General features: G+C 42.8%; 1 protein-coding gene across 5 annotated transcripts; it reads right to left on the bottom strand.

Moving 5' to 3' along the window:
- Positions 1–2824: 2824 nt before the first annotated feature.
- Mocs2 (molybdenum cofactor synthesis 2) lies at positions 2825–14564 on the bottom strand. 5 transcript variants are annotated; one of them, NM_001395668.1, is made up of 7 exons: positions 14467–14564; positions 13286–13407; positions 11680–11885; positions 7973–8100; positions 7052–7202; positions 6179–6302; positions 2825–3615 (listed from the first exon to the last, which is right to left on the bottom strand). In NM_001395668.1, the coding sequence occupies exons 1-3, from the start codon at positions 14482–14484 to the stop codon at positions 11759–11761; spliced, it is 267 nt and encodes an 88-aa protein (NP_001382597.1). In that variant the 5' UTR covers positions 14485–14564; the 3' UTR covers positions 2825–3615; positions 6179–6302; positions 7052–7202; positions 7973–8100; positions 11680–11758. The 5 variants fall into 5 exon arrangements, with proteins under 5 accessions (NP_001382597.1, NP_001155885.1, NP_001382598.1 ...); NM_001162413.1 differs by having other exon boundaries at positions 11708–11885; NM_001395669.1 differs by having other exon boundaries at positions 11741–11885.
- Positions 14565–18339: the final 3775 nt, after the last annotated feature.

Here is an 18339-nt window from a genome sequence, read left to right as displayed (position 1 = left end):
CCCACTTACATTTAACCACTTTATATTTCACATCTGTATGCAGTACACCTTTCATGTTGGGTGTGTTTAAATTGAGACACTGTATGTGAAACCAACAGCACAAGTACTCATGCGATAAATATTTGAGTATATACTATAAATGCACGCACTGGTTAGGCGCTTTGATAACATAGCCCTTGATCTCACGCAGTTGAGGCCAATGGTGGTGATAAACTACTGGGTGTAGTACTTCAGGTAGAATCAGGTACCGTAACAAAATATGGGACAGAGGAAATGGACAGGACTCTACTTTTATGCAGGGCAGTCTGTGAAGACTCTCCTTAGACATAACGTTCATAGACTGGAACAAAGAGAAGAGGGTACGTACATCTCAGAAGACCAATCTAGAAAAGGCAGGTTAGCCTGCCCACACCAGACACTACAAAGCAGCAAGCCTGGAGCAGATGGGAGGTGTGGAGGAAGGTACTATGTTGGATCTCGAGGTAACAATGGATCCTGGGGCTCTAGCACCTGTGAGAAGGCTCTAACTAGAAAGATGCCTGAGGCTGGAAATGGTAGAAGCAGCATGGCCATTAGGTGATGTCTGTAGTCCACGAGGCATGGAACACGAAGGGGGAGTAAAGAAACTAGATTCCAGACTCACCCAGAAATCCTATTAGCCAAGACATTCATACTCAAAAAGTCAAACCCAGGATCCAAAGGACTGCTTCTTAATCACTTCTCTCAAAACACTCTGAAGACGCAACGGGACCCTGCAGATCATACTCAAAAGCTAAAAATCTAGAGGTGACATCAAGGACTGGACATCTACTGTTCTCAAGAGAAGACCCCATCCATTCTCTACCCACTCAAAAGCAACTGAAGCACAAACATGAGCTCACGATGACTGTTTCTTGAGGGAAGTCACCTCATAACCACAGCCATGGTCCAAAGCAAGCAATCTGGTAAAGAGACCACTGGCTTTTAAAGCTATTCCTCTGCCTGCTTTAATGGCCAGCTGCAATGGCTACATGTCAGGGTGACAGCAGCCCCTTAGTCTCTCAGCAGCCAGTTCACTCGGCCACTCCTGATGTGGTAAGGATTAGCAGATTATCTGTAGAATTCCAGTGCCGTGTACTACAAACTTTCAAGGATGTTCCATTCTGCTTCTTCCTGCGTGTCCCGAATCAAATCCTACATCTTCAAGCTGGAGACTTAAAAGCCCAGTAGTCTGGGTCCTACACTGCATAAAGGCTACCTAATGACAGCACAATTCTTTAAAACCATTTTTAACTGCTCTATGTTCTTTAAAAACATAATTACCTTCGATAAAGACCTTTTTTACTTTTAGAACATTTGAATAGGAAAATCCTTTTGTTGTTGTTTGGACTTTGTTTTGAGACGTGGTTTCCTCTGTGTAGCCCTGTTGTTCTGGGACTCGCCAGGTTGCCCTGGCTGGCTTCAAACTCTGAGATCATCTGTAATGCTGGCATTAAAGGCATGCACTACCATTCCTAGCTCTAGTAGAGATAGACTAAAATTAGAAAGTGCCTCACGTTAACATGAAAAGCAACATATTAATGCCATGGCTGCAAAATCATAACGATAGGCACAGTGGCCCGGCTCACTAACTTAACGTGTTTTCAGGAATGGAGCAAGTGACTCCAACACCAGCTCCCCATGCCCCACAGAGACGAAAGCTCTGGGGAAGGACAGGAAGGTTCTAGAGTGAGGAAGTCTGTGACAGCCGGACAACCCCCAATCACCAAGGAAGGTGGATGGAGCTTTCCCCCTCTTCCCTAGGAATGAAGCAACAGAGGCCAAGGAACCAGGAGATACCTGAAGATGCACGATCGTCCTGTCACTCACAGCCACTGGGGACAGATGAGCTTCCCACGAGGGTAAAGGTGGAGGAGGGGTTCAGACTCTGTCATAGGATAGGCATTCTGAAAACGTTCCTTGGACATATGAGTTAATTAGGTAAAATGCGTTTTTCCTGGACATAACAGGAATAACCTTTCAAAACAAGGGAAAATCCTTTCAATCTAGGTGTTTAAAAGTAGGTTTTATTCTCATTGTGAGCTATGCTAATTCTATGATGATAATTACCCAAATGTGCTGATATATATGTCTGGATGTATATGTGTGAGTGTGTGTGTATATGTATGTGTGTATGTATGTATATATACATATACATATACATATACATACACACACACACACACACACACACACACACACATATACATATATTTCCCCCCGAGACAAGATTTCTCTGTGTAGCTCTGGCTGTCCTAGAACTCACTTTGTAGACCAGGGTGTACTTGAACTCACAAAGATTCTCCTGCCTCTGTCTTCTGAGTGCTGGGATTAAAGATGTGTATCGCCACTGCCCAGATTTATTTTTATATAATATATAATATTTATTTTTCTTTTATATTCACTGGTGTTTTGACTACTGTGTGAGGGTGTCAGAAACCCTGGAACTGGAGTTATAGACTAGTCTTAGCTGCCAAGTGGGTGCTGGGAATTGAACCTGGGTCCTCTGGAAGAGTAGCCAGTGCTCTTAACTGCTAAGCCATCTCCACATCCCTGCTAGTATTTTAATTCTTTCTGAGCCTAGAATGCATCTTAAGTGTCCCCAACGACCCTGTATGAGGTGGTGGATATGTTAGTCATCTGAGTTGTGATGGTCACACCACAATGCGAGCATCCCGACACCACATCATAGAACCTAAAGATATTTTACTTGTCAACTCTATGTCAACGAAGCTGGAAGAACGAAGTGCACGGGACTTGTACATCCAAATCTGCCAGGATAGAGTCACCAGTCAAAAACTGGATGTTTGGTATAAAAATCTTGCAGAAAATTTAATTTGTTTAGTAATAATTTCACACAGGCCAGTGTTACATAAACATTATGAAAACTATCCAAACTACTTTAGTAAATAATTACACAGTGTCCTCAAATAGTTGTGGGCCAACTTTTAAGCATCATACATCATTTTAACATAAACCACCTTGCTGCTGGTTAGTTTTAGAACAGTTTTATGCTAATCTGTACAGTGATGAGAATATTGACAACCAATGAGATATAAAAAAAGCCTTACTGTGTGTAATTATGGATTCTGAAGTCAGAGAGGTGTCTGTAATGTAAAACCCCTTAGGTATTATCACTGACTAAAAGAGAAACAGAATCTATTTTTAATTTAAATCATGATTTATTTAGGTTCACTTCTAAGTTATGTAAAATATGTAATGTCACAACTGAGAATGATTTTCTGATTCCGTCAATTTTTTGTAACACATGTCTTATCACGATGCGTCAATACCCTGTGGGACAGTAGGTCTTCCTGGGACAGCTGATGGTGAAAGGAAGGCTGCAGCTCGTTGTGAGCTGGCTACGACTAGGAGTTAGTCACAGAAGGTTCAAGTTAAGCCATGTCTTCCCAGCTTTAGGTCCTACGCAGCTCCTCATCCCACACACTTGGGCACTTCCCTAGCTCTCCATTGGTGTAACCTAAGCGATTATTTACCAAATTTAAGATTCAGTGCACCAAAACTTGACTAGTCATCAGCTGCCCAGAAGCATTCCTTGTTTCTTTTCCAAGATGATGTTGATTCTTCATATATTTCCTAAAAGACAGAACCAGAGCAGGGATTAAAATGCATGATAATGAGAAAGTACTTGGAATACATCAGACAAGTAAATAGCGCATCTACTTGTACCACCTCCTCCTTAACAATGTAAGGGACACTGCATGCAGCACCAAGAACAGGAACACAAATGCATGGTCCTTATTGCATGCTCCTCTACGCCCACTAGGAAATGAGAGGCAGAAGCTGTCACAACATGATGCGGTTACAGAAAATGAGCAATCCCATGTGGGCTACCTCCACCCCTGTGCATCTATCTCTTTTGATAAAACTTTGTTTACCAAGCATTAAATTGTGTGTGAGAAAATGGAATGCTTAAACTGTTCTTCTTTGCAAACACACCTACTTGAACATCAGTAAAAGAAAAGGCAGACTGGCATGCTGGCTGGTTCTGTGTGTCAACTTGATACAAGCTGAAGTTATCACGGAGAAAGGAGCCTCAGTTGTGGAAATGCCTCCATGAGACCCAGCTGTAAGGCATTTTCTCAGCTAGTGGTCCAGGATGGAGGACTCAGCCCATTGGGGGTGGTGCCATCCTTGGGGTGATGGTCCTGGGTTCTACAGGAGAGCAAGCTTGAAGCAAGGCAGAGCAAGGCCATCCCTCATGGCCTCTGCATCAGCTCCTGCTTGCTGGCCTGCTTGAGTTCCAGTCCCCACTTCCTTTGGTGATAACAGCAATGTGGAGATTTACGCTGAATAAACCCTTTCCTCCCCAACTTGCTTCTTGCTTATGATGTTTGTGCAGGAATAGGAACCCTAAGGCAACTGGATTTCCATCAGCCGTGAAGTTACATGAGGACACGGCAGTATTTAAAGAGGCCTGCACCTCAGTCTCATATGACCTCTGTGCAGTGCCCTAGCCTGCCTCCAGTCCCTTTTCCTGTCTCAGATGATCTTCAAGTGTGGGCTAGGTAAAGAATCAGACTGGAACTCAGACAACCATGAACGGGAAGAAGAAAATCAACACCTCTTCACACTGGCCAGATCTCATTCCCACAGTGAGAGAAACCCGAGTTCAACTGCCCGAAAATGCGTTCCTGTGGTTTCCACCTCCAACACTCATCTCTGCTCCTTTCCTCTCCCTCCTCCTGCCCCACCCCTTCTCTACTAAGCTGCTGAATTTCTCTCTCGGTTTCCTCACGGCAGCTATTTTAATTCCTTGGTGTGTAAGGTCTGTGCTGCACCTCATAGAGTAGGTCACCAATGTCTTGTTTTGTCCCCAGACAAGGTCCGGGTTCCCTGCTCTGACTGCCTCTGAGCACCTGCACTTCCCCACCTCTCTAAAAAGAAAAAACAGCAAATATAAAGTCCACAATTCCTTGAGGCATAAGGCGAGAGTGTGTGCCTACTTGGCTTCCTGCTCTCACTTCAGGGCTGGTCCTCCTCTGCTGTCTTCCCTGTCGTCCTCTCCTCTGCAGTAAAGAGAACAATCTTTGCCGTCTGGCTGGAACCTCGTTTGGAGTGTTCTCAAGTCCCTTGTCTGGGCCTGCCTCACATTCTCTCAGAATCACGAGCTCCACATGCATACCCTATCGTGCAATTCCAAAGTAGTTCCTAAAGTCTTTAGCCCACAGAGAGGATCGGGTTTTCCTCAGAAAATATATCCACTAAATTTCACAGACCATGGTCCTGGTTGCTCATCTTTCCCACTGACTGAGGCCAGCCACTGCTTTGAGGATAGTCCTGGCCCTGTGTATGCTTCTCCTGACTTTTGAGCTACCATTAGTCTCTCGGCTTTGGGAACAGCCACACTGCTGAGGCAACTCAGGGATCCTGGACTCAGATGCATAGGTTCACATTTCCAAGCGCACAACTGTCCGCCCAATGCTGCGGCACTACCGTGGGGAGGGGAGGCTGTCCGTGCAAAATGCCCATTTAACCAGAGTGACTTGTTCTTGTTTGACCTGACTAAAAGGCAGAAAACACATCAGAATGTGCTCTCCATGTTTTTCATATATACTTTTGAGATAGGGCCTATGTAGCCTAAGGCAGGCTGAAGCTTGTGCTTCTCCCACAGTGCTGGGAATGTGGATGTGGGACACCTTGTCCGGTACCTATTTGTTTTCTAACCCATTGAGCACTTTCTCAGACGCGGTCTCCATCCTGAAAAGAAAACCACTAGGCAAACGCTCCTTCGCCATGTGGGACGGCTATTTTAGCCAGAGACTAAGAAGCCAACATTATTCTTACTTCCAAAGAAAGGTTCTAGTTAGACAGAATCCTAACTGAAGGGACACTTACCTTATGAATAGAGACAGTGTGGATTAGACATTCTACCTGCCAGCCTTTGTGGAGGCCTACTCTATACCATGCATTCCCTGCGATATATATATCTATACATTTATACATTTATATATAAATATCTATGGTTAAACTTGGACAACAGTCACTTCATAAATGTGCTGTTTCCCAGATGAGAAGAACCAGATTCTATAGGTAAGGAAGGCATATGAAGTCAAATTTGGAACAGGCTCTTAAGTCCCATTTTTCTCTAAGAATAAAATCATCTCCCTGGGGCAAAATGAGGTATTTCCTCACTCACCTTCTTCCATATGGGCACCTTGGCTTTTAAAGAATCAATGGCGTAGCTCACGGCTTCAAGGGACGCGGCTCTGTGAGCTGAGGACACAGCAATAACTGTGCTTGCTTCTGACACTGGAACCAGACTTTAACAAGATGGCGGAGAAAATTACCATTATCTCCTAACTCACACATTAAAGAAACCACTAAAACTATTTTAGAAAAAAACCCATAATTACTATGTAAATAGTAATTGTATTGCACTTAAATATCCAGTTTAACTAGAAAATGATAATTTATCTCAGTTATATTCAGTGGAATTAGCATCTCTCCATAATAACTCTTCAATGGGGACCAAGAAGAAAAGTCTCTAACTCAATAAACCTCTGATTCAAACAGGGTAGAGTATGGGATGGTCTCTAAAGACTACAGAATGACCACATACACTTAACATAGCATTAAAACTAATAAATACCAATGAATCTTAAGCAACAGGATAGGCAACAGTCAGTAGCATTAGCGGTTAGTAATAAAATTATAGCTAATAACAATGAAAGACGTCTTAATTGATGGCTTCTTTTAAAATCCTGGAAGGCCACTTTTTGGTGGTATGAGAAACCAACTGTTTTTAATGGCTTCAGATCTGTAGACAAATTTCAACATACTCTGAGCTAAGGGCCTAGAACAACTGTCTATGGTCAAGGATTTAGGTAGATTCCCACAGGCCCTGCAGGCCGGGACCTGAAGATCTTGGCACAGTTATGTTTCAATAGAGCACAAGAGGTGGCGAGGCCATCCAAAGCTACAACCGCAGTCAAGGTGAATACTGGACGCCCTGTCCACCATCCTCCAGAGAAAAACCATAGTCACCATTCAAAGGATCAAGAGATCCTACCCAAGCCGATGGAACACCGCTATGTGCCTCACTGGCCATTTCTGTCGAATGTCATTGCAAATTTTTCTGATTTCATTTTCTGCCATGGGTAGATATGCTTCATATTCTAAGCTAATGACTTTCTTGCCTTCGAAGTTATTTCTTGTAGTCCCTAAAAAACAAAACAAACAAAAAAAAATCACACAATGAAAATAACATTTTCCCTGTAGCAGAAATACTCAATTTACATAATTCCTTTAAAAAGAATTATTTTTAACTTACAAAGAAGTAGTGTACATTTGTCTAAAACATACAAATTTTCTTTTTTTTTACATTTATTTATTTATTATGTATACATCATACAGCTTTCTGCCTGCATGTATTCCTGCAGGCCAGAAGAGGGCACCAGATCTGATTACAGATGGTTGTGAGCCACCATGTGGTTGCTGGGAATTGAACTCAGGACCTCTGGAAGAGCAGACAGTGCTCTTAACCACTGAGCCATCTCTCCAGCCCACAAATTTTCTATTAGCAAAACTTGATTAGAAGAACAAACAAGCATTATCTCCAAGATGATCAGAACTAATAATAACTTAGAAGCTCCCTAAAAGCATCACAGGACAGACAGACAGCCGTATTCCTCTGCTTATTGGCAGCATCTCATACCCGAAAGGAAAACACCTGCATCCCCAGTTTAATCTATAAACACATATTTTATCTCGGCATTTGGAACATATGAAATTTCTCTCTTAGCATTGACTCTTATCACGCTTTATTATCTCTGTAATTTAATATGGCTTGTTAATCGAAAAGCAGCTAAGCTAAAACCAGAACTTCGAAGTCTCTGTCCACTCCATGGGCAGTTTCGGCTTGTCACTCAGTATTGTACATCCGTTGACTGTTGGCACCAACATGCAGAAGCACGGAAAGTCACAAACTCACCTACAAAGAGAGACACTGCGCCACACAGAGGGGACACCACCAGCTGTGACACTTCCCCCACTGAGAGCTTCTTGGCAGTGAACTGTATTATGTCCTTAGGTTTCTCCAGCACATCATCCACATCTTTCCTAGGAAGAAGACGTCAACAACCCTTAGCAAGAGTGGCAGGAGTGAGACACTCCACACGCGTGGTTTCCATGTGCACTGTTGCTGTATTAGGTGGGAAGACAAGGACTTTATTTGAGTGATAATTATTACACTCCCCATGAATCTACAGGAGTTCCACATAAGCCTCTTCACTAGCATGTGTCCGTGCGATTGCCAATATATCCAAGTACTTGCTGTTCATCTCAGCACAGTACAGCTGAGGTATCACCACTTATGTCTAGATGTCACCAATGACTGCTCAACAAGGCCCTACACCCAGAGTACCCCTAACCATTAACTGAGCCCCACACCCAGAACATCACTAACCACTGTGTAAGGGAGCCCCACGCTTAGAACACCACTAACCATTATGTAAGCAAGCCATACATGTAGAATACCACTAATCACTAGGTAAGGGACCCCGCCCCACATCTAGAACATCACTAGTCACTATGTCAGCCAGCTGCACACACAGAGTGGCCCTTTCCTTTGTTTAAGCAACAGATGGGAAAAGAGAAGAGATGATGAGTCCACAGGAACAAGGAGCCCTCCATGACCTAGCTCAAGCCAAGTCAGTTATGGAGGACAAAAAGATAACAATTTTGCAGCTTTCCTCCAGGTACTGTATAAAGTCTTTCGGAGTTTTTCACTTATTCATTAAATAGTATTACGCTATGCCATCTGTTTATACTGTGGTGGGTAGTTTTATGTCAATCTGACACAGCTAGAGTTATCCGGGAAGAGGGACTCTCAGGCTGCCACCAGATTGGTCTGTAGGTAAGCCTGTGGGGCGTTTTCCTTATTGATGCTTGAGGTGGGAGGACCCAGCTCACTGTGGGGAGTGCCACCCCTATGGTAGTGTCCTGGGTGCTATAAAAAAGTAGATGTAGTAAACCGTAATGAACAAGCCGTGAGGACTTAGCCGGCAAGCAGTAGTCCAACATGGTTTCTGGTTCAGTTCTAGCCTTGAGTTCCCTGAGTGATGGAGTGTGATCCAGGCTAGTAAGTAGAGACATGAACTCTTTAGTTTCCAAATTGCTTTTGGGCATGGTGTTTCATCACAGAAATGGAAGACAAATGACTAAGAGACAGAAGTACCCTACGCATTGGTCTGCAGGGGAAAAAACACAGGCTCCTGACTGCAGAGTGTTTGTATTTGAATAGAAGTAAACCACTGAAGAGCCACAGGTTCAGGAAGATGGCTCAGCAGGTAAAGGCCCTTGTCACCAAAGCTAACGACCAAGTTTCATGCCCAGTTTCATCAACATTCATGGTAGAAGGAGAGAATCAACTCCCACAAGCTGTCCTCTGACTTTCATATGTACCCTGTGGTGCGCGTACATTTATCCACTTACACACACACACACACACACACACACACACACACACACACACACTACATGAAAAAAAATGTAAGAGCAAACCTACCACACTGAAGTAACTATGGAAATAGACGAATTTCTGAGACAGGTCTCGGGGAATGTTGCAGATAGAGAGCCCAAAGGTCTTTCTAAAGAGGTAATGTTCAAAGTTGAGACCTGAGCGATAGAGGTGACACAGAGAAATGGGGACAGGGTGCAGGTGATGAAAGGGAGCGACAAATTTCAAGATTATGGGACAATAAAGAATATGATGCCCTTGTAAGCACAGGAGTAAAGGGGAGAGGCTAGCCTGAGGCTGACCAGGCAAGAGGACCTTATACTACGCCACCATGGGAAGTATAATTAGAAATCCGTGAAATTCATCTGAACAGAAAAAAACGGAAGAACCCTCAGAGAGCTTGTCAGAGACCTGTGCAAAATTCTGAGAATTCAAGAAGCCGTGATCCAGTGTTTGTTTCCCTGGCTCCCAGGATTTCTCCCCGCTCTACGTGCCACCTGAGGCGCTAACGCCCTTCACACCAGTGGTTCTCAACCTTCCTAACTCTTCAATGCAGCTCCCCGTGTTGCGGTGACCCCCAACCATAAAATTATTTTGTTGCTACTTCATAACTGTAATTTTACTGCTGTTATGAATTGTAAATATCTGATAGGCAGGATATCTGATATGCGACCCCTGTGAAAGGATTGTTTGACCCCACCCCCACAAAGGGGTCAAAACCCACAGGTTAAGAACCACTGCTTTACACATAATATTTTTTTTCTGATAACACCAAACCCAAACCATGCTGCCAAACACACTGAGTTCCCGCACCTCTGACTCTAAAGACTCAAACACGCTTGTGGGTTCTGACGATGGCTAAGGTAACTCAGGCGGAGCTCACTCAAGCACTGCCTGATCCTTTTAGCAACTGTATTCACCTTTCTGACCAGCTGTAGTCAGGCACCTGAGCTTTTAACAGCAGCGTGCTGCTCTCTGAATTAACTCTGAACATTACCATCTCAAACCCCCCTGAGATTACGCGGATCGGAATGCCCACATGAAACTAAGACACATCTTCCACGGGGAGTCCTAGTGTGCCCAGACAGCAGGCCTGAGAAAGTCCCCTAAGTGTGGACATGCTGGCACCTGCTACACGGCTTTCTAGGAAAGGGAGGCAGAGGACAGACACCTCCGGCTTGTCTTTAATGTGGCTAGACTTTTGCTTTGGAGGGAATTTTTTTTTTTATATCTCTTTTTTAAATCTCTAGCTTAAGGAGTTTTTAATCAAAAATGGTTTAGTTTGCAGTTTATTAATTCTTCAGTTGACAATGAGACAAGCTGTTGTGACTCCTTTAAGCTGGGTGTTCCCAAACTACCCTGAAGAATGTTTATGTGCATCCCACTCCTCCATGAATCCAGTGACCCTGGAGCCCCACCGCAACACAGCTGATAAGCTGCTCCTTTGTACTGGACAATAGCTGACTGTCTTTTCGGGACGCTGACATTCCTGCTTGTGCAATTTATACCCATGGAAGCTGTTATCAGGTATAAGTAACCTAACCGCACTTGTTAAAAAGTAAACAAGATCATGTTACAAAGGTGAATTCAAATTCGGGTCCTGCCACTGTGACAGAAGGCCGTATGTGATCACATGTGGCCAAAGCAAGATTCTGTTTGTGTGTGCATATACGTGTGTGTACTCATGGACCTGAACACTGTGCACATCTTCGTGGAGGTCAAATGGCAACCCTGATGTCTTCATCTGTTGCTTCCCATCTTACGTTTTGAAACAGAGTCTCTCAGCTAATCTGGAGTTCACTGGCCTATGCATCCAAGGGATCCATCTGTCTCTGCCTTCCAGGGCTGGGGCTAAAAGAATATGTGGCCATATCTGGTCTTTGTAGGGGTTCTAGGTCTCTAACATAAGCCCTCCTACTCATGCAAGCGCTTCACAGACTGAGCCACCTCCCCAGTCTCCAAAGACAAGGTTTTTAAAATTTCTCTAATTTTGTTTTCCCACCATCAAAAACACATGCATAATAAGATCTCAGTACGCAATGTTAAATGAATATAACATGAGCAGATCGAACTGCTTACTCTAGGAGTCATGGGAGACTGGAGACTCATCACTACCTCCCATCAGTACAGTTATCCCGATTGCTGCTGCCTCGGTAAAGGCCCAGGGCACACAGACTCACAAAGAGACAGTAACGGCAAACCACACACAAGGTATCCTGTGGAGGGTCCTTCGCCTCATACCCCGATGGCTCAGACGCACTATCCTCCACTGATTGGTGGGATGATGGCAACTTCGTCTCCAGGCTGAAGCAGGAGTTGTTGATCTCCAAGCTCGACATACTCTTGACGAACAGCAAATATCACCTGGTTTCTAACATCAGCCAACCTGAAGGAGAAGCAGCCTGATTAGCCACCGTGAACTACGCCTCACATCTCCTCAGGGGCATTAAGTAACACTTCATTCACAAAGACACTGACCTAACTCTCACTCTGTAGAGGACATAGCCCTCAAAGGACATACTAGATCACAAAAATAGGTTAGGTTACTCTTTGCTGAAGAGTCATGTGTTTAGGGGGTGGGTGCCCCAAAAGTAGGGCCAGTGGGGAATTTTCAGATACCATAAACCCAAGCTCCACACTGGGTGGGGTTCATTATACTTTACTTTTCTTTTAACCTCAGAAATCTTTGAGTATTCTAAAGAAGAGAAAGGGACAGAAAAGTTTGCAGGCCTATATCTAAAACTTTAGAAGAAAAAAACAAAACAAAACAAAAGCTTTCCAACCACAGCATGGTTTTTTCACAGGAAGCCAGCTGTGGGCCTAGAGGTAGGTGAAATGGCACAAAGGTCTTGCCAACTTTTCACTGACTTGAGTGATTCCTAGCCAGGGAGAAGTATTTCCTTCTGAGCATACAGTGAGACAATTTCCTAATGCTGCGAACTTTTAATACATCATGGTTACCCCCCAGTCATAAAATAATTTCATTCCCCCCCAGTCATAAAATAATTTCATTGTTACTTTGTAACTGTAATTTTGCTGCTGTTATGAATCCTAATGTAAACATCTCTTATGCTATCTGATGTGTGACCCTTGTGTAAAGGTCACTTGACCCACAAAGGGGTCACAACCCACAGGTTGGGAGCTGCTGGTGTAGCACCTTCTATACGGAACAGAGCTCTGGGTGAAACCTCTCTCTGCAGGCTGAAGCAGCACTTTTGGTATTCCTGGGGCATTTTCTAGCTGTTCTATTTTTCATCTCAGAAGGGCTCGAGGTAGAAATAATAAGTTTAATTCCAGGTTTTCAAGGGTCAGTGAGACAATTTCAAATATCATAAAACCCAAGCTCAGAAACGTGTAGGATTTGTTGTATTTAATTTGTCTTTTAATCTCAGAAACTTTTGAGTATTCTAAAGAAAAGAAAAGGACAGGAATGTTTACAGTATACATTTTTAATAGCACCTTTAAATTTTCCATCTTAGCCTATAAAAGACAGGACTTAAATTTTTCTGTCTTAGAAATTATAAAAACAATTGTAAATTAAATATCATTACATTACATACCTAGGGATATCCACTTGTCTTTTTAGTAAATTACCTGTGATGTTCCTTGTGTTACTTAGATGTTCCTAAATACAAGAGTTTTAAATTTTCCAGAAAAACAGAACTAGTACTCTTGTGTTTTAACACACACACACACACACACACACACACACACACACACACACACACAATCTACTCATTTTAAAAACCTACAAGTTCATCGTATGCATTCTACAACGTTAACTACCCAGGATGGAGAGTCTCTAGCTCCTGCCACAGCTGTGATGCCTTGATTTCCTGTGGCACAGAGATGGTCTCGGAGCGAACGCCAGCGATTTCAGCACTTTTTGCAAAATACAACACTTCGATCTGAAAGGAGAGAGGATACTCTAAATAACTCAAACCGAGAAGTCATTACTTTTATGAGTAATGGCTCATAAAACTTCAGTATGGCCTGGTAGTGTTGACACATGCCTTTTAATCCCAGCACTCGGGAGGCAGAAGCCGGCAGATCTCTGTAAGTTCAAGACCAGCCTGGTCTACTCGGTGTGGTCCAGGATAGCCAGGACTACACAGAAAACCCTGTCTTGATAACAAAAGCAAAGAAAACAAAACAAAACAAACAAACAAAAAAAAAAAAAACACACACACCACTTAGTATATCCACAGACTTATTTGAGACAAAAGCCTTAAACTCAGTTCTGACCTCTCATAAGCTTGTGTGGCAGCATTAAAATCCTAATGTATTTCCTTAGAAAACATGGTAAGTCTGACTTAAGTTGACCCAGAATCGATTCTTCCATAAGCTGCGAAGCAGTCTGAGTCAAGAAGTGAATTACACAAGTAAATTAAATGACCCAGTCAGCAAAAGCCTAGCTTTCATTTCTCGGTGGTCAAATGACCTTTGATTCCGTCCTACATTACGATTAAGTTACATAACGCAGAACATTTGACATGCAGCAAAGCAAATGGGCTTGAATTACAGGATAAACAGGTAGTTTCTAGGCCAAACCTGTGTAATCAGCCTGGGAACCCTGCAGAAGGGCTCACCTGTCACTCAGTACAACTTAGTCTCGCCACAATAATCAGAGCTGCTGCAAATTATCCAGTGCCTGTCAATCCATGGGTGATGCACATTTCCTCACAATAATTCCTAATTAGGAGCGTTTTAATTTTAAAAAGTGTCTGTCAAACTGAATCATCCGTAATGGCAGGGGGTGAAAATGTCTAGGAGCCTCCAGAAGCGAATCGGTCGTGCAGGCCATGACCTGAACACCAGAGTTCCGGGGGGACAGGACTTGACATTCAGCGAGCAGCAGGAGTAAGGCTCGGAGCCCGGGAGGAGTGGAGAGGAAGGGACGCCCCAGCAGCGCAGGGCTGTGGTGGAGCGCACACAGGCTAGCTTGTCCGCGTGTAACCAGATCTTACCTGACACCTAGGAACCATCCCGCTACACTGCCGGGAGCCAGTTCACCAACCCCGTCGGAGCCGGTGACTCAGGGCGCATGCGCAGCCGGATGCTCCACCTTCCGGGCGGTGCTCAACCCCGGGCGTGTGGACACTGCGCTTGTGTACATTTCGCTCCGCCCGGCCCCGCCTTCGGCATCCAGGAAAGTTCACTCGGTTTCGATCCCGGTGCAGCGAACCCATTTGTGACTCAGCAGAGTAACCTTGGCTTCCCCGGGCTAACCTATGCGGTCCCGCCATCCAGTGTGGGATTCGGGTTCTTATCCCAGCGTGGAGACCTTATCTGTCACTTCAGTGCTCTAGGCGCCCAGGAGTTTCTGAGCCAGCGACCCCAGACTTCCTAGCCACAAGTCTCTGCCTCAGCCGTCCCATGGGTACGAGGATTTAAGTAGTCCTCGCTGGGTGCTCAGTCCTGAGCAGAAGGCTCACAAAGGTTAACCGTAACTGTGTTCCAACTGTAATCTTAGTAAAAAACCATACCTTTTATTTGAGAGTGGGGGGCGGGGGGGGGCTGAGTCACCTGTAGGAAGTCTCACCGAGGAGAAGAGATTCTTGTACCAAATACATTTGCCAACGCAGTAACAAATACTGGAGGAAAGGTCATTTCTTGTTCTGTGTCAAGCTATGGGAACGCAAAATTGCGTAATAAATTCCCAGAAGGAAAATAGTTGGCAAGATGGCTGTACCCAGTTCAAGGAAGAAACAGAGATACAGAAGAGGGAGGGTGGGCTGAGGAGAGTAATAAGCCCGATTATGATTTTCATCAACATAGATTTTGATAAGATTGATAAACATTAATGTAAAGGTTTATGTCCACATCCAGTTGGGTAAACAAGGAAACTGTGACAGTTACTCTGGTGTCACATCCAATGACAGCAATGAGCAGTATCTTCCAAAGGCTAAGAAATAATGCATAGTTCAATGTGGTGATGCAGTCTTTAAACCAGTGCACATAGAGGCTAGAGCCTATGGCTCCTGATCAGTAGGCGGGACCTCAAAAATTGCCCAAGAACTCTTCCTAAAAACGTCGTTTAGTGGACTCAGAGACGAGGCAGGGTTAAGAGCACTGGCTGCTCTTCCAGAGGACCCAGGTTCAATTCCCAGCAACCACGTTGGCGGTGCTCAGGCACTCATACAGGCAAAACACCCACACACATAAAAAATAAAATCTTAACAATGACAAAAGACAAAGCTCAATGGAGTTTTATTCCATTCAAATCTTAAAAAGCCAATTATGAGACCATGACATCAGGATGCCACTCATTTCAAAAATACTATTGAAAATTGCCCAGAATTGAAGTAAAAAACACCAAGTTTCTTCATAGTTTTCATAATGATGCCTCCTTATTTTACAAGGTTCTTAGGGCTGGGGCTGAGGCTTAGTGTAAAGTCACAATCCACAGCACTGAATGGTAGAATTTTTAAAAATTCTTCTAGGAGCTAAAATAAACAATGTTTTAAAATACCATACATTTGCCATCGTTTTTTCTGTTGATGGATTTAACTTAATGACTTAGTTTAAAAGAATCTTTGTCAGTCTATTCCCAAATCTTGTTAGGGACTGTGATGTTTTTTTGAATTATGAATGGGGTGAGTGAGTCTTTTCAAGGTTTTTGGCCTCAAACACTTTGAGTTTCTATTCATTTTTTTCTTCATTACCCAATGAATAATGTAGCCCCATCTATAAGTTCCAATTGCAAACCAGAGTAATACCAGGATATTTTCATGTTATGCTGAAGATTTTAATGTTATTTTAGTTACAAAATCACTAATTATATGAGTGAGTAATTAGAATAGAACGTAAGAAATTGCATTAGGATCAGCCTAACCTCTTTAGTAGCAAGATTATTATTTTGCCTAAGTTACAATTTATTATAAAAAAAATCCTGTCACTATTTTCTGTCTATACTATATGAGTTGCCATTTAGTTAAAAACAAGGACATGAATTCAGGTAAAGACATTTCCATCTTATTTCTAGATTTTTTTTAAAGAAATCTTAACTGATACTAGAAATATAAGAATATTTTGGTTCCTCACTAAAGGATCTATTAATTTCAGAAAGGTAACTTTATCTTAGGAATGGATTTCCAAAAATGTTCATTTCCTTTGGAAAAAATTTTCCAAAAAATTTCTGTCGGGATCTGTGTTCATTAGATTTTCTAACAAATTTTGAATGCACAGGTAACATCATTTCATGTCTGTGTAAATATTTGCCACCATTGCTATTGCTCTTTACTGCTGTGCTGGCTAGTTTAAATGTCCACCTGCCACCTCCTTGAATTACCTGGAAAGGGAGCTCCAACCTAGAAATAATATAGATCAGGCTGTAGACATATCCGTGGGAACGCCTTGACTGGAAACAGGCCCATCCTTGTCATGGTGCTGTTCCCTGATCTGGGCCTTGAATTTTGTAAGTATGGAGGAAGCCAGAAGCAAGTGGCATGGTGCACCCATTTCTTTCTGCTCTTGACTGTGGATGTTAAGTGACCAGCTTAACTGCTGCTGTGACTCTGTAATCTGGAACCACAAGCCAAGTAACCCTTTCTCCCTTAAGTTGTTTTCAGTCAGAGCGTTTTATTACAGCACCAGAAAGGAAACAAGAGCAACAGCTTAGTCTCTACTTGAACTGAGCCTCAAGTGGAAAAAAATTATTTTCTGTTTCTAAAACAAATGCAACTTATCTACCCACTTCAGGGTTTTAAAATAAACAAAAACCAAACACCTTGAATGTCTTATATACTCACTGCACAGCAGCCTATTTCTATTTCTGTCCAAACATTTCCTGTGACCTGTTTTTTGTTATTAATTTAAATCTAAGAGCCCCTAGGTATCTATTGCTCATTTTCAAGGACCCCTCCCGGAATGTCACTTGGCTTCACAGATTGGAAAACGTAGAGGCCTATTATCATGTGCTATGTTAAAAATATGGGAAATAAATCTTGAAATCTCACTTGCTATTCAATTTTTTGAGTATAACAGAATTTATACTCAGTGGAAATATTTCTGAAGATGTTTAGGGGCTGGTATAAGATTAGAAGACACTGGGCTAATGTCTTTTAGATACTAATGTATTTCAGAGGCCATTTAAAAACTGATAACATGGAAATTATGTTTTGAAATGCTAGCTTTACATAAACCTACCTGGAATTATGCATTTTAGCGGGTGAGCCAAATTTTCAAACACCAATTCACACAAATGACTTATAAAGACAGATTTATTAGTAAGGCATGTTATAAAAGCATTCTTAGTACAAGGCATGCTATTAATGAACACACTTCACAGTGCCTTACACATCACACCCTGTAGGTATACAAATATTATTGAGTCAGTTTTGTGATCAAATGAGAGTATTTGAAATTATGCTATATTGTTTCATTCCTTAGTAATTTGTAAAGAATAAACCCCACATAAATTCCACATCCTTGTTAGTTTATTCAAGGAGTAAAGTCAAAAGAAGGATACGCACTCCCTTTGTGGCTCATTAATCTATTATAAATCTCTCACCTCAAAAAGTAGGGAGCTAGCCCTTAAAGACACTATGATCATTTTCAAAAAAACACTTTTGAAAACCAATAAGCAATCTTCCTGTTGAGGGTGGGAACAGAAAGACAGATCTCAATTTTTATGTTGTGTGGAAATCTAGGATGTGCACATAGAAATGTGCAAGAGGCACGAGTAAGGAAAGAAGGGGGTGGGGGCGAGGAAAGGAAGGGAGGGAGGAAGGGAGGAGTGAGGGAGGAAGGGAGGGAGGTTGGTCAAAGAGTTGTTAGCCAATGAACACCAAATCTCCTTTAAGGACCATAGTATGGATTCTAGAAAGCTCCTAACACTG

The sequence above is a fragment of the Rattus norvegicus genome, chromosome 2 (assembly GCF_036323735.1).
Source record: "Rattus norvegicus strain BN/NHsdMcwi chromosome 2, GRCr8, whole genome shotgun sequence".
Taxonomy (NCBI): domain Eukaryota; kingdom Metazoa; phylum Chordata; class Mammalia; order Rodentia; family Muridae; genus Rattus; species Rattus norvegicus.
The sequence above is the reverse complement of the archived record's forward strand: the minus strand, read 5'-3'. Positions and strand labels throughout refer to the sequence as shown.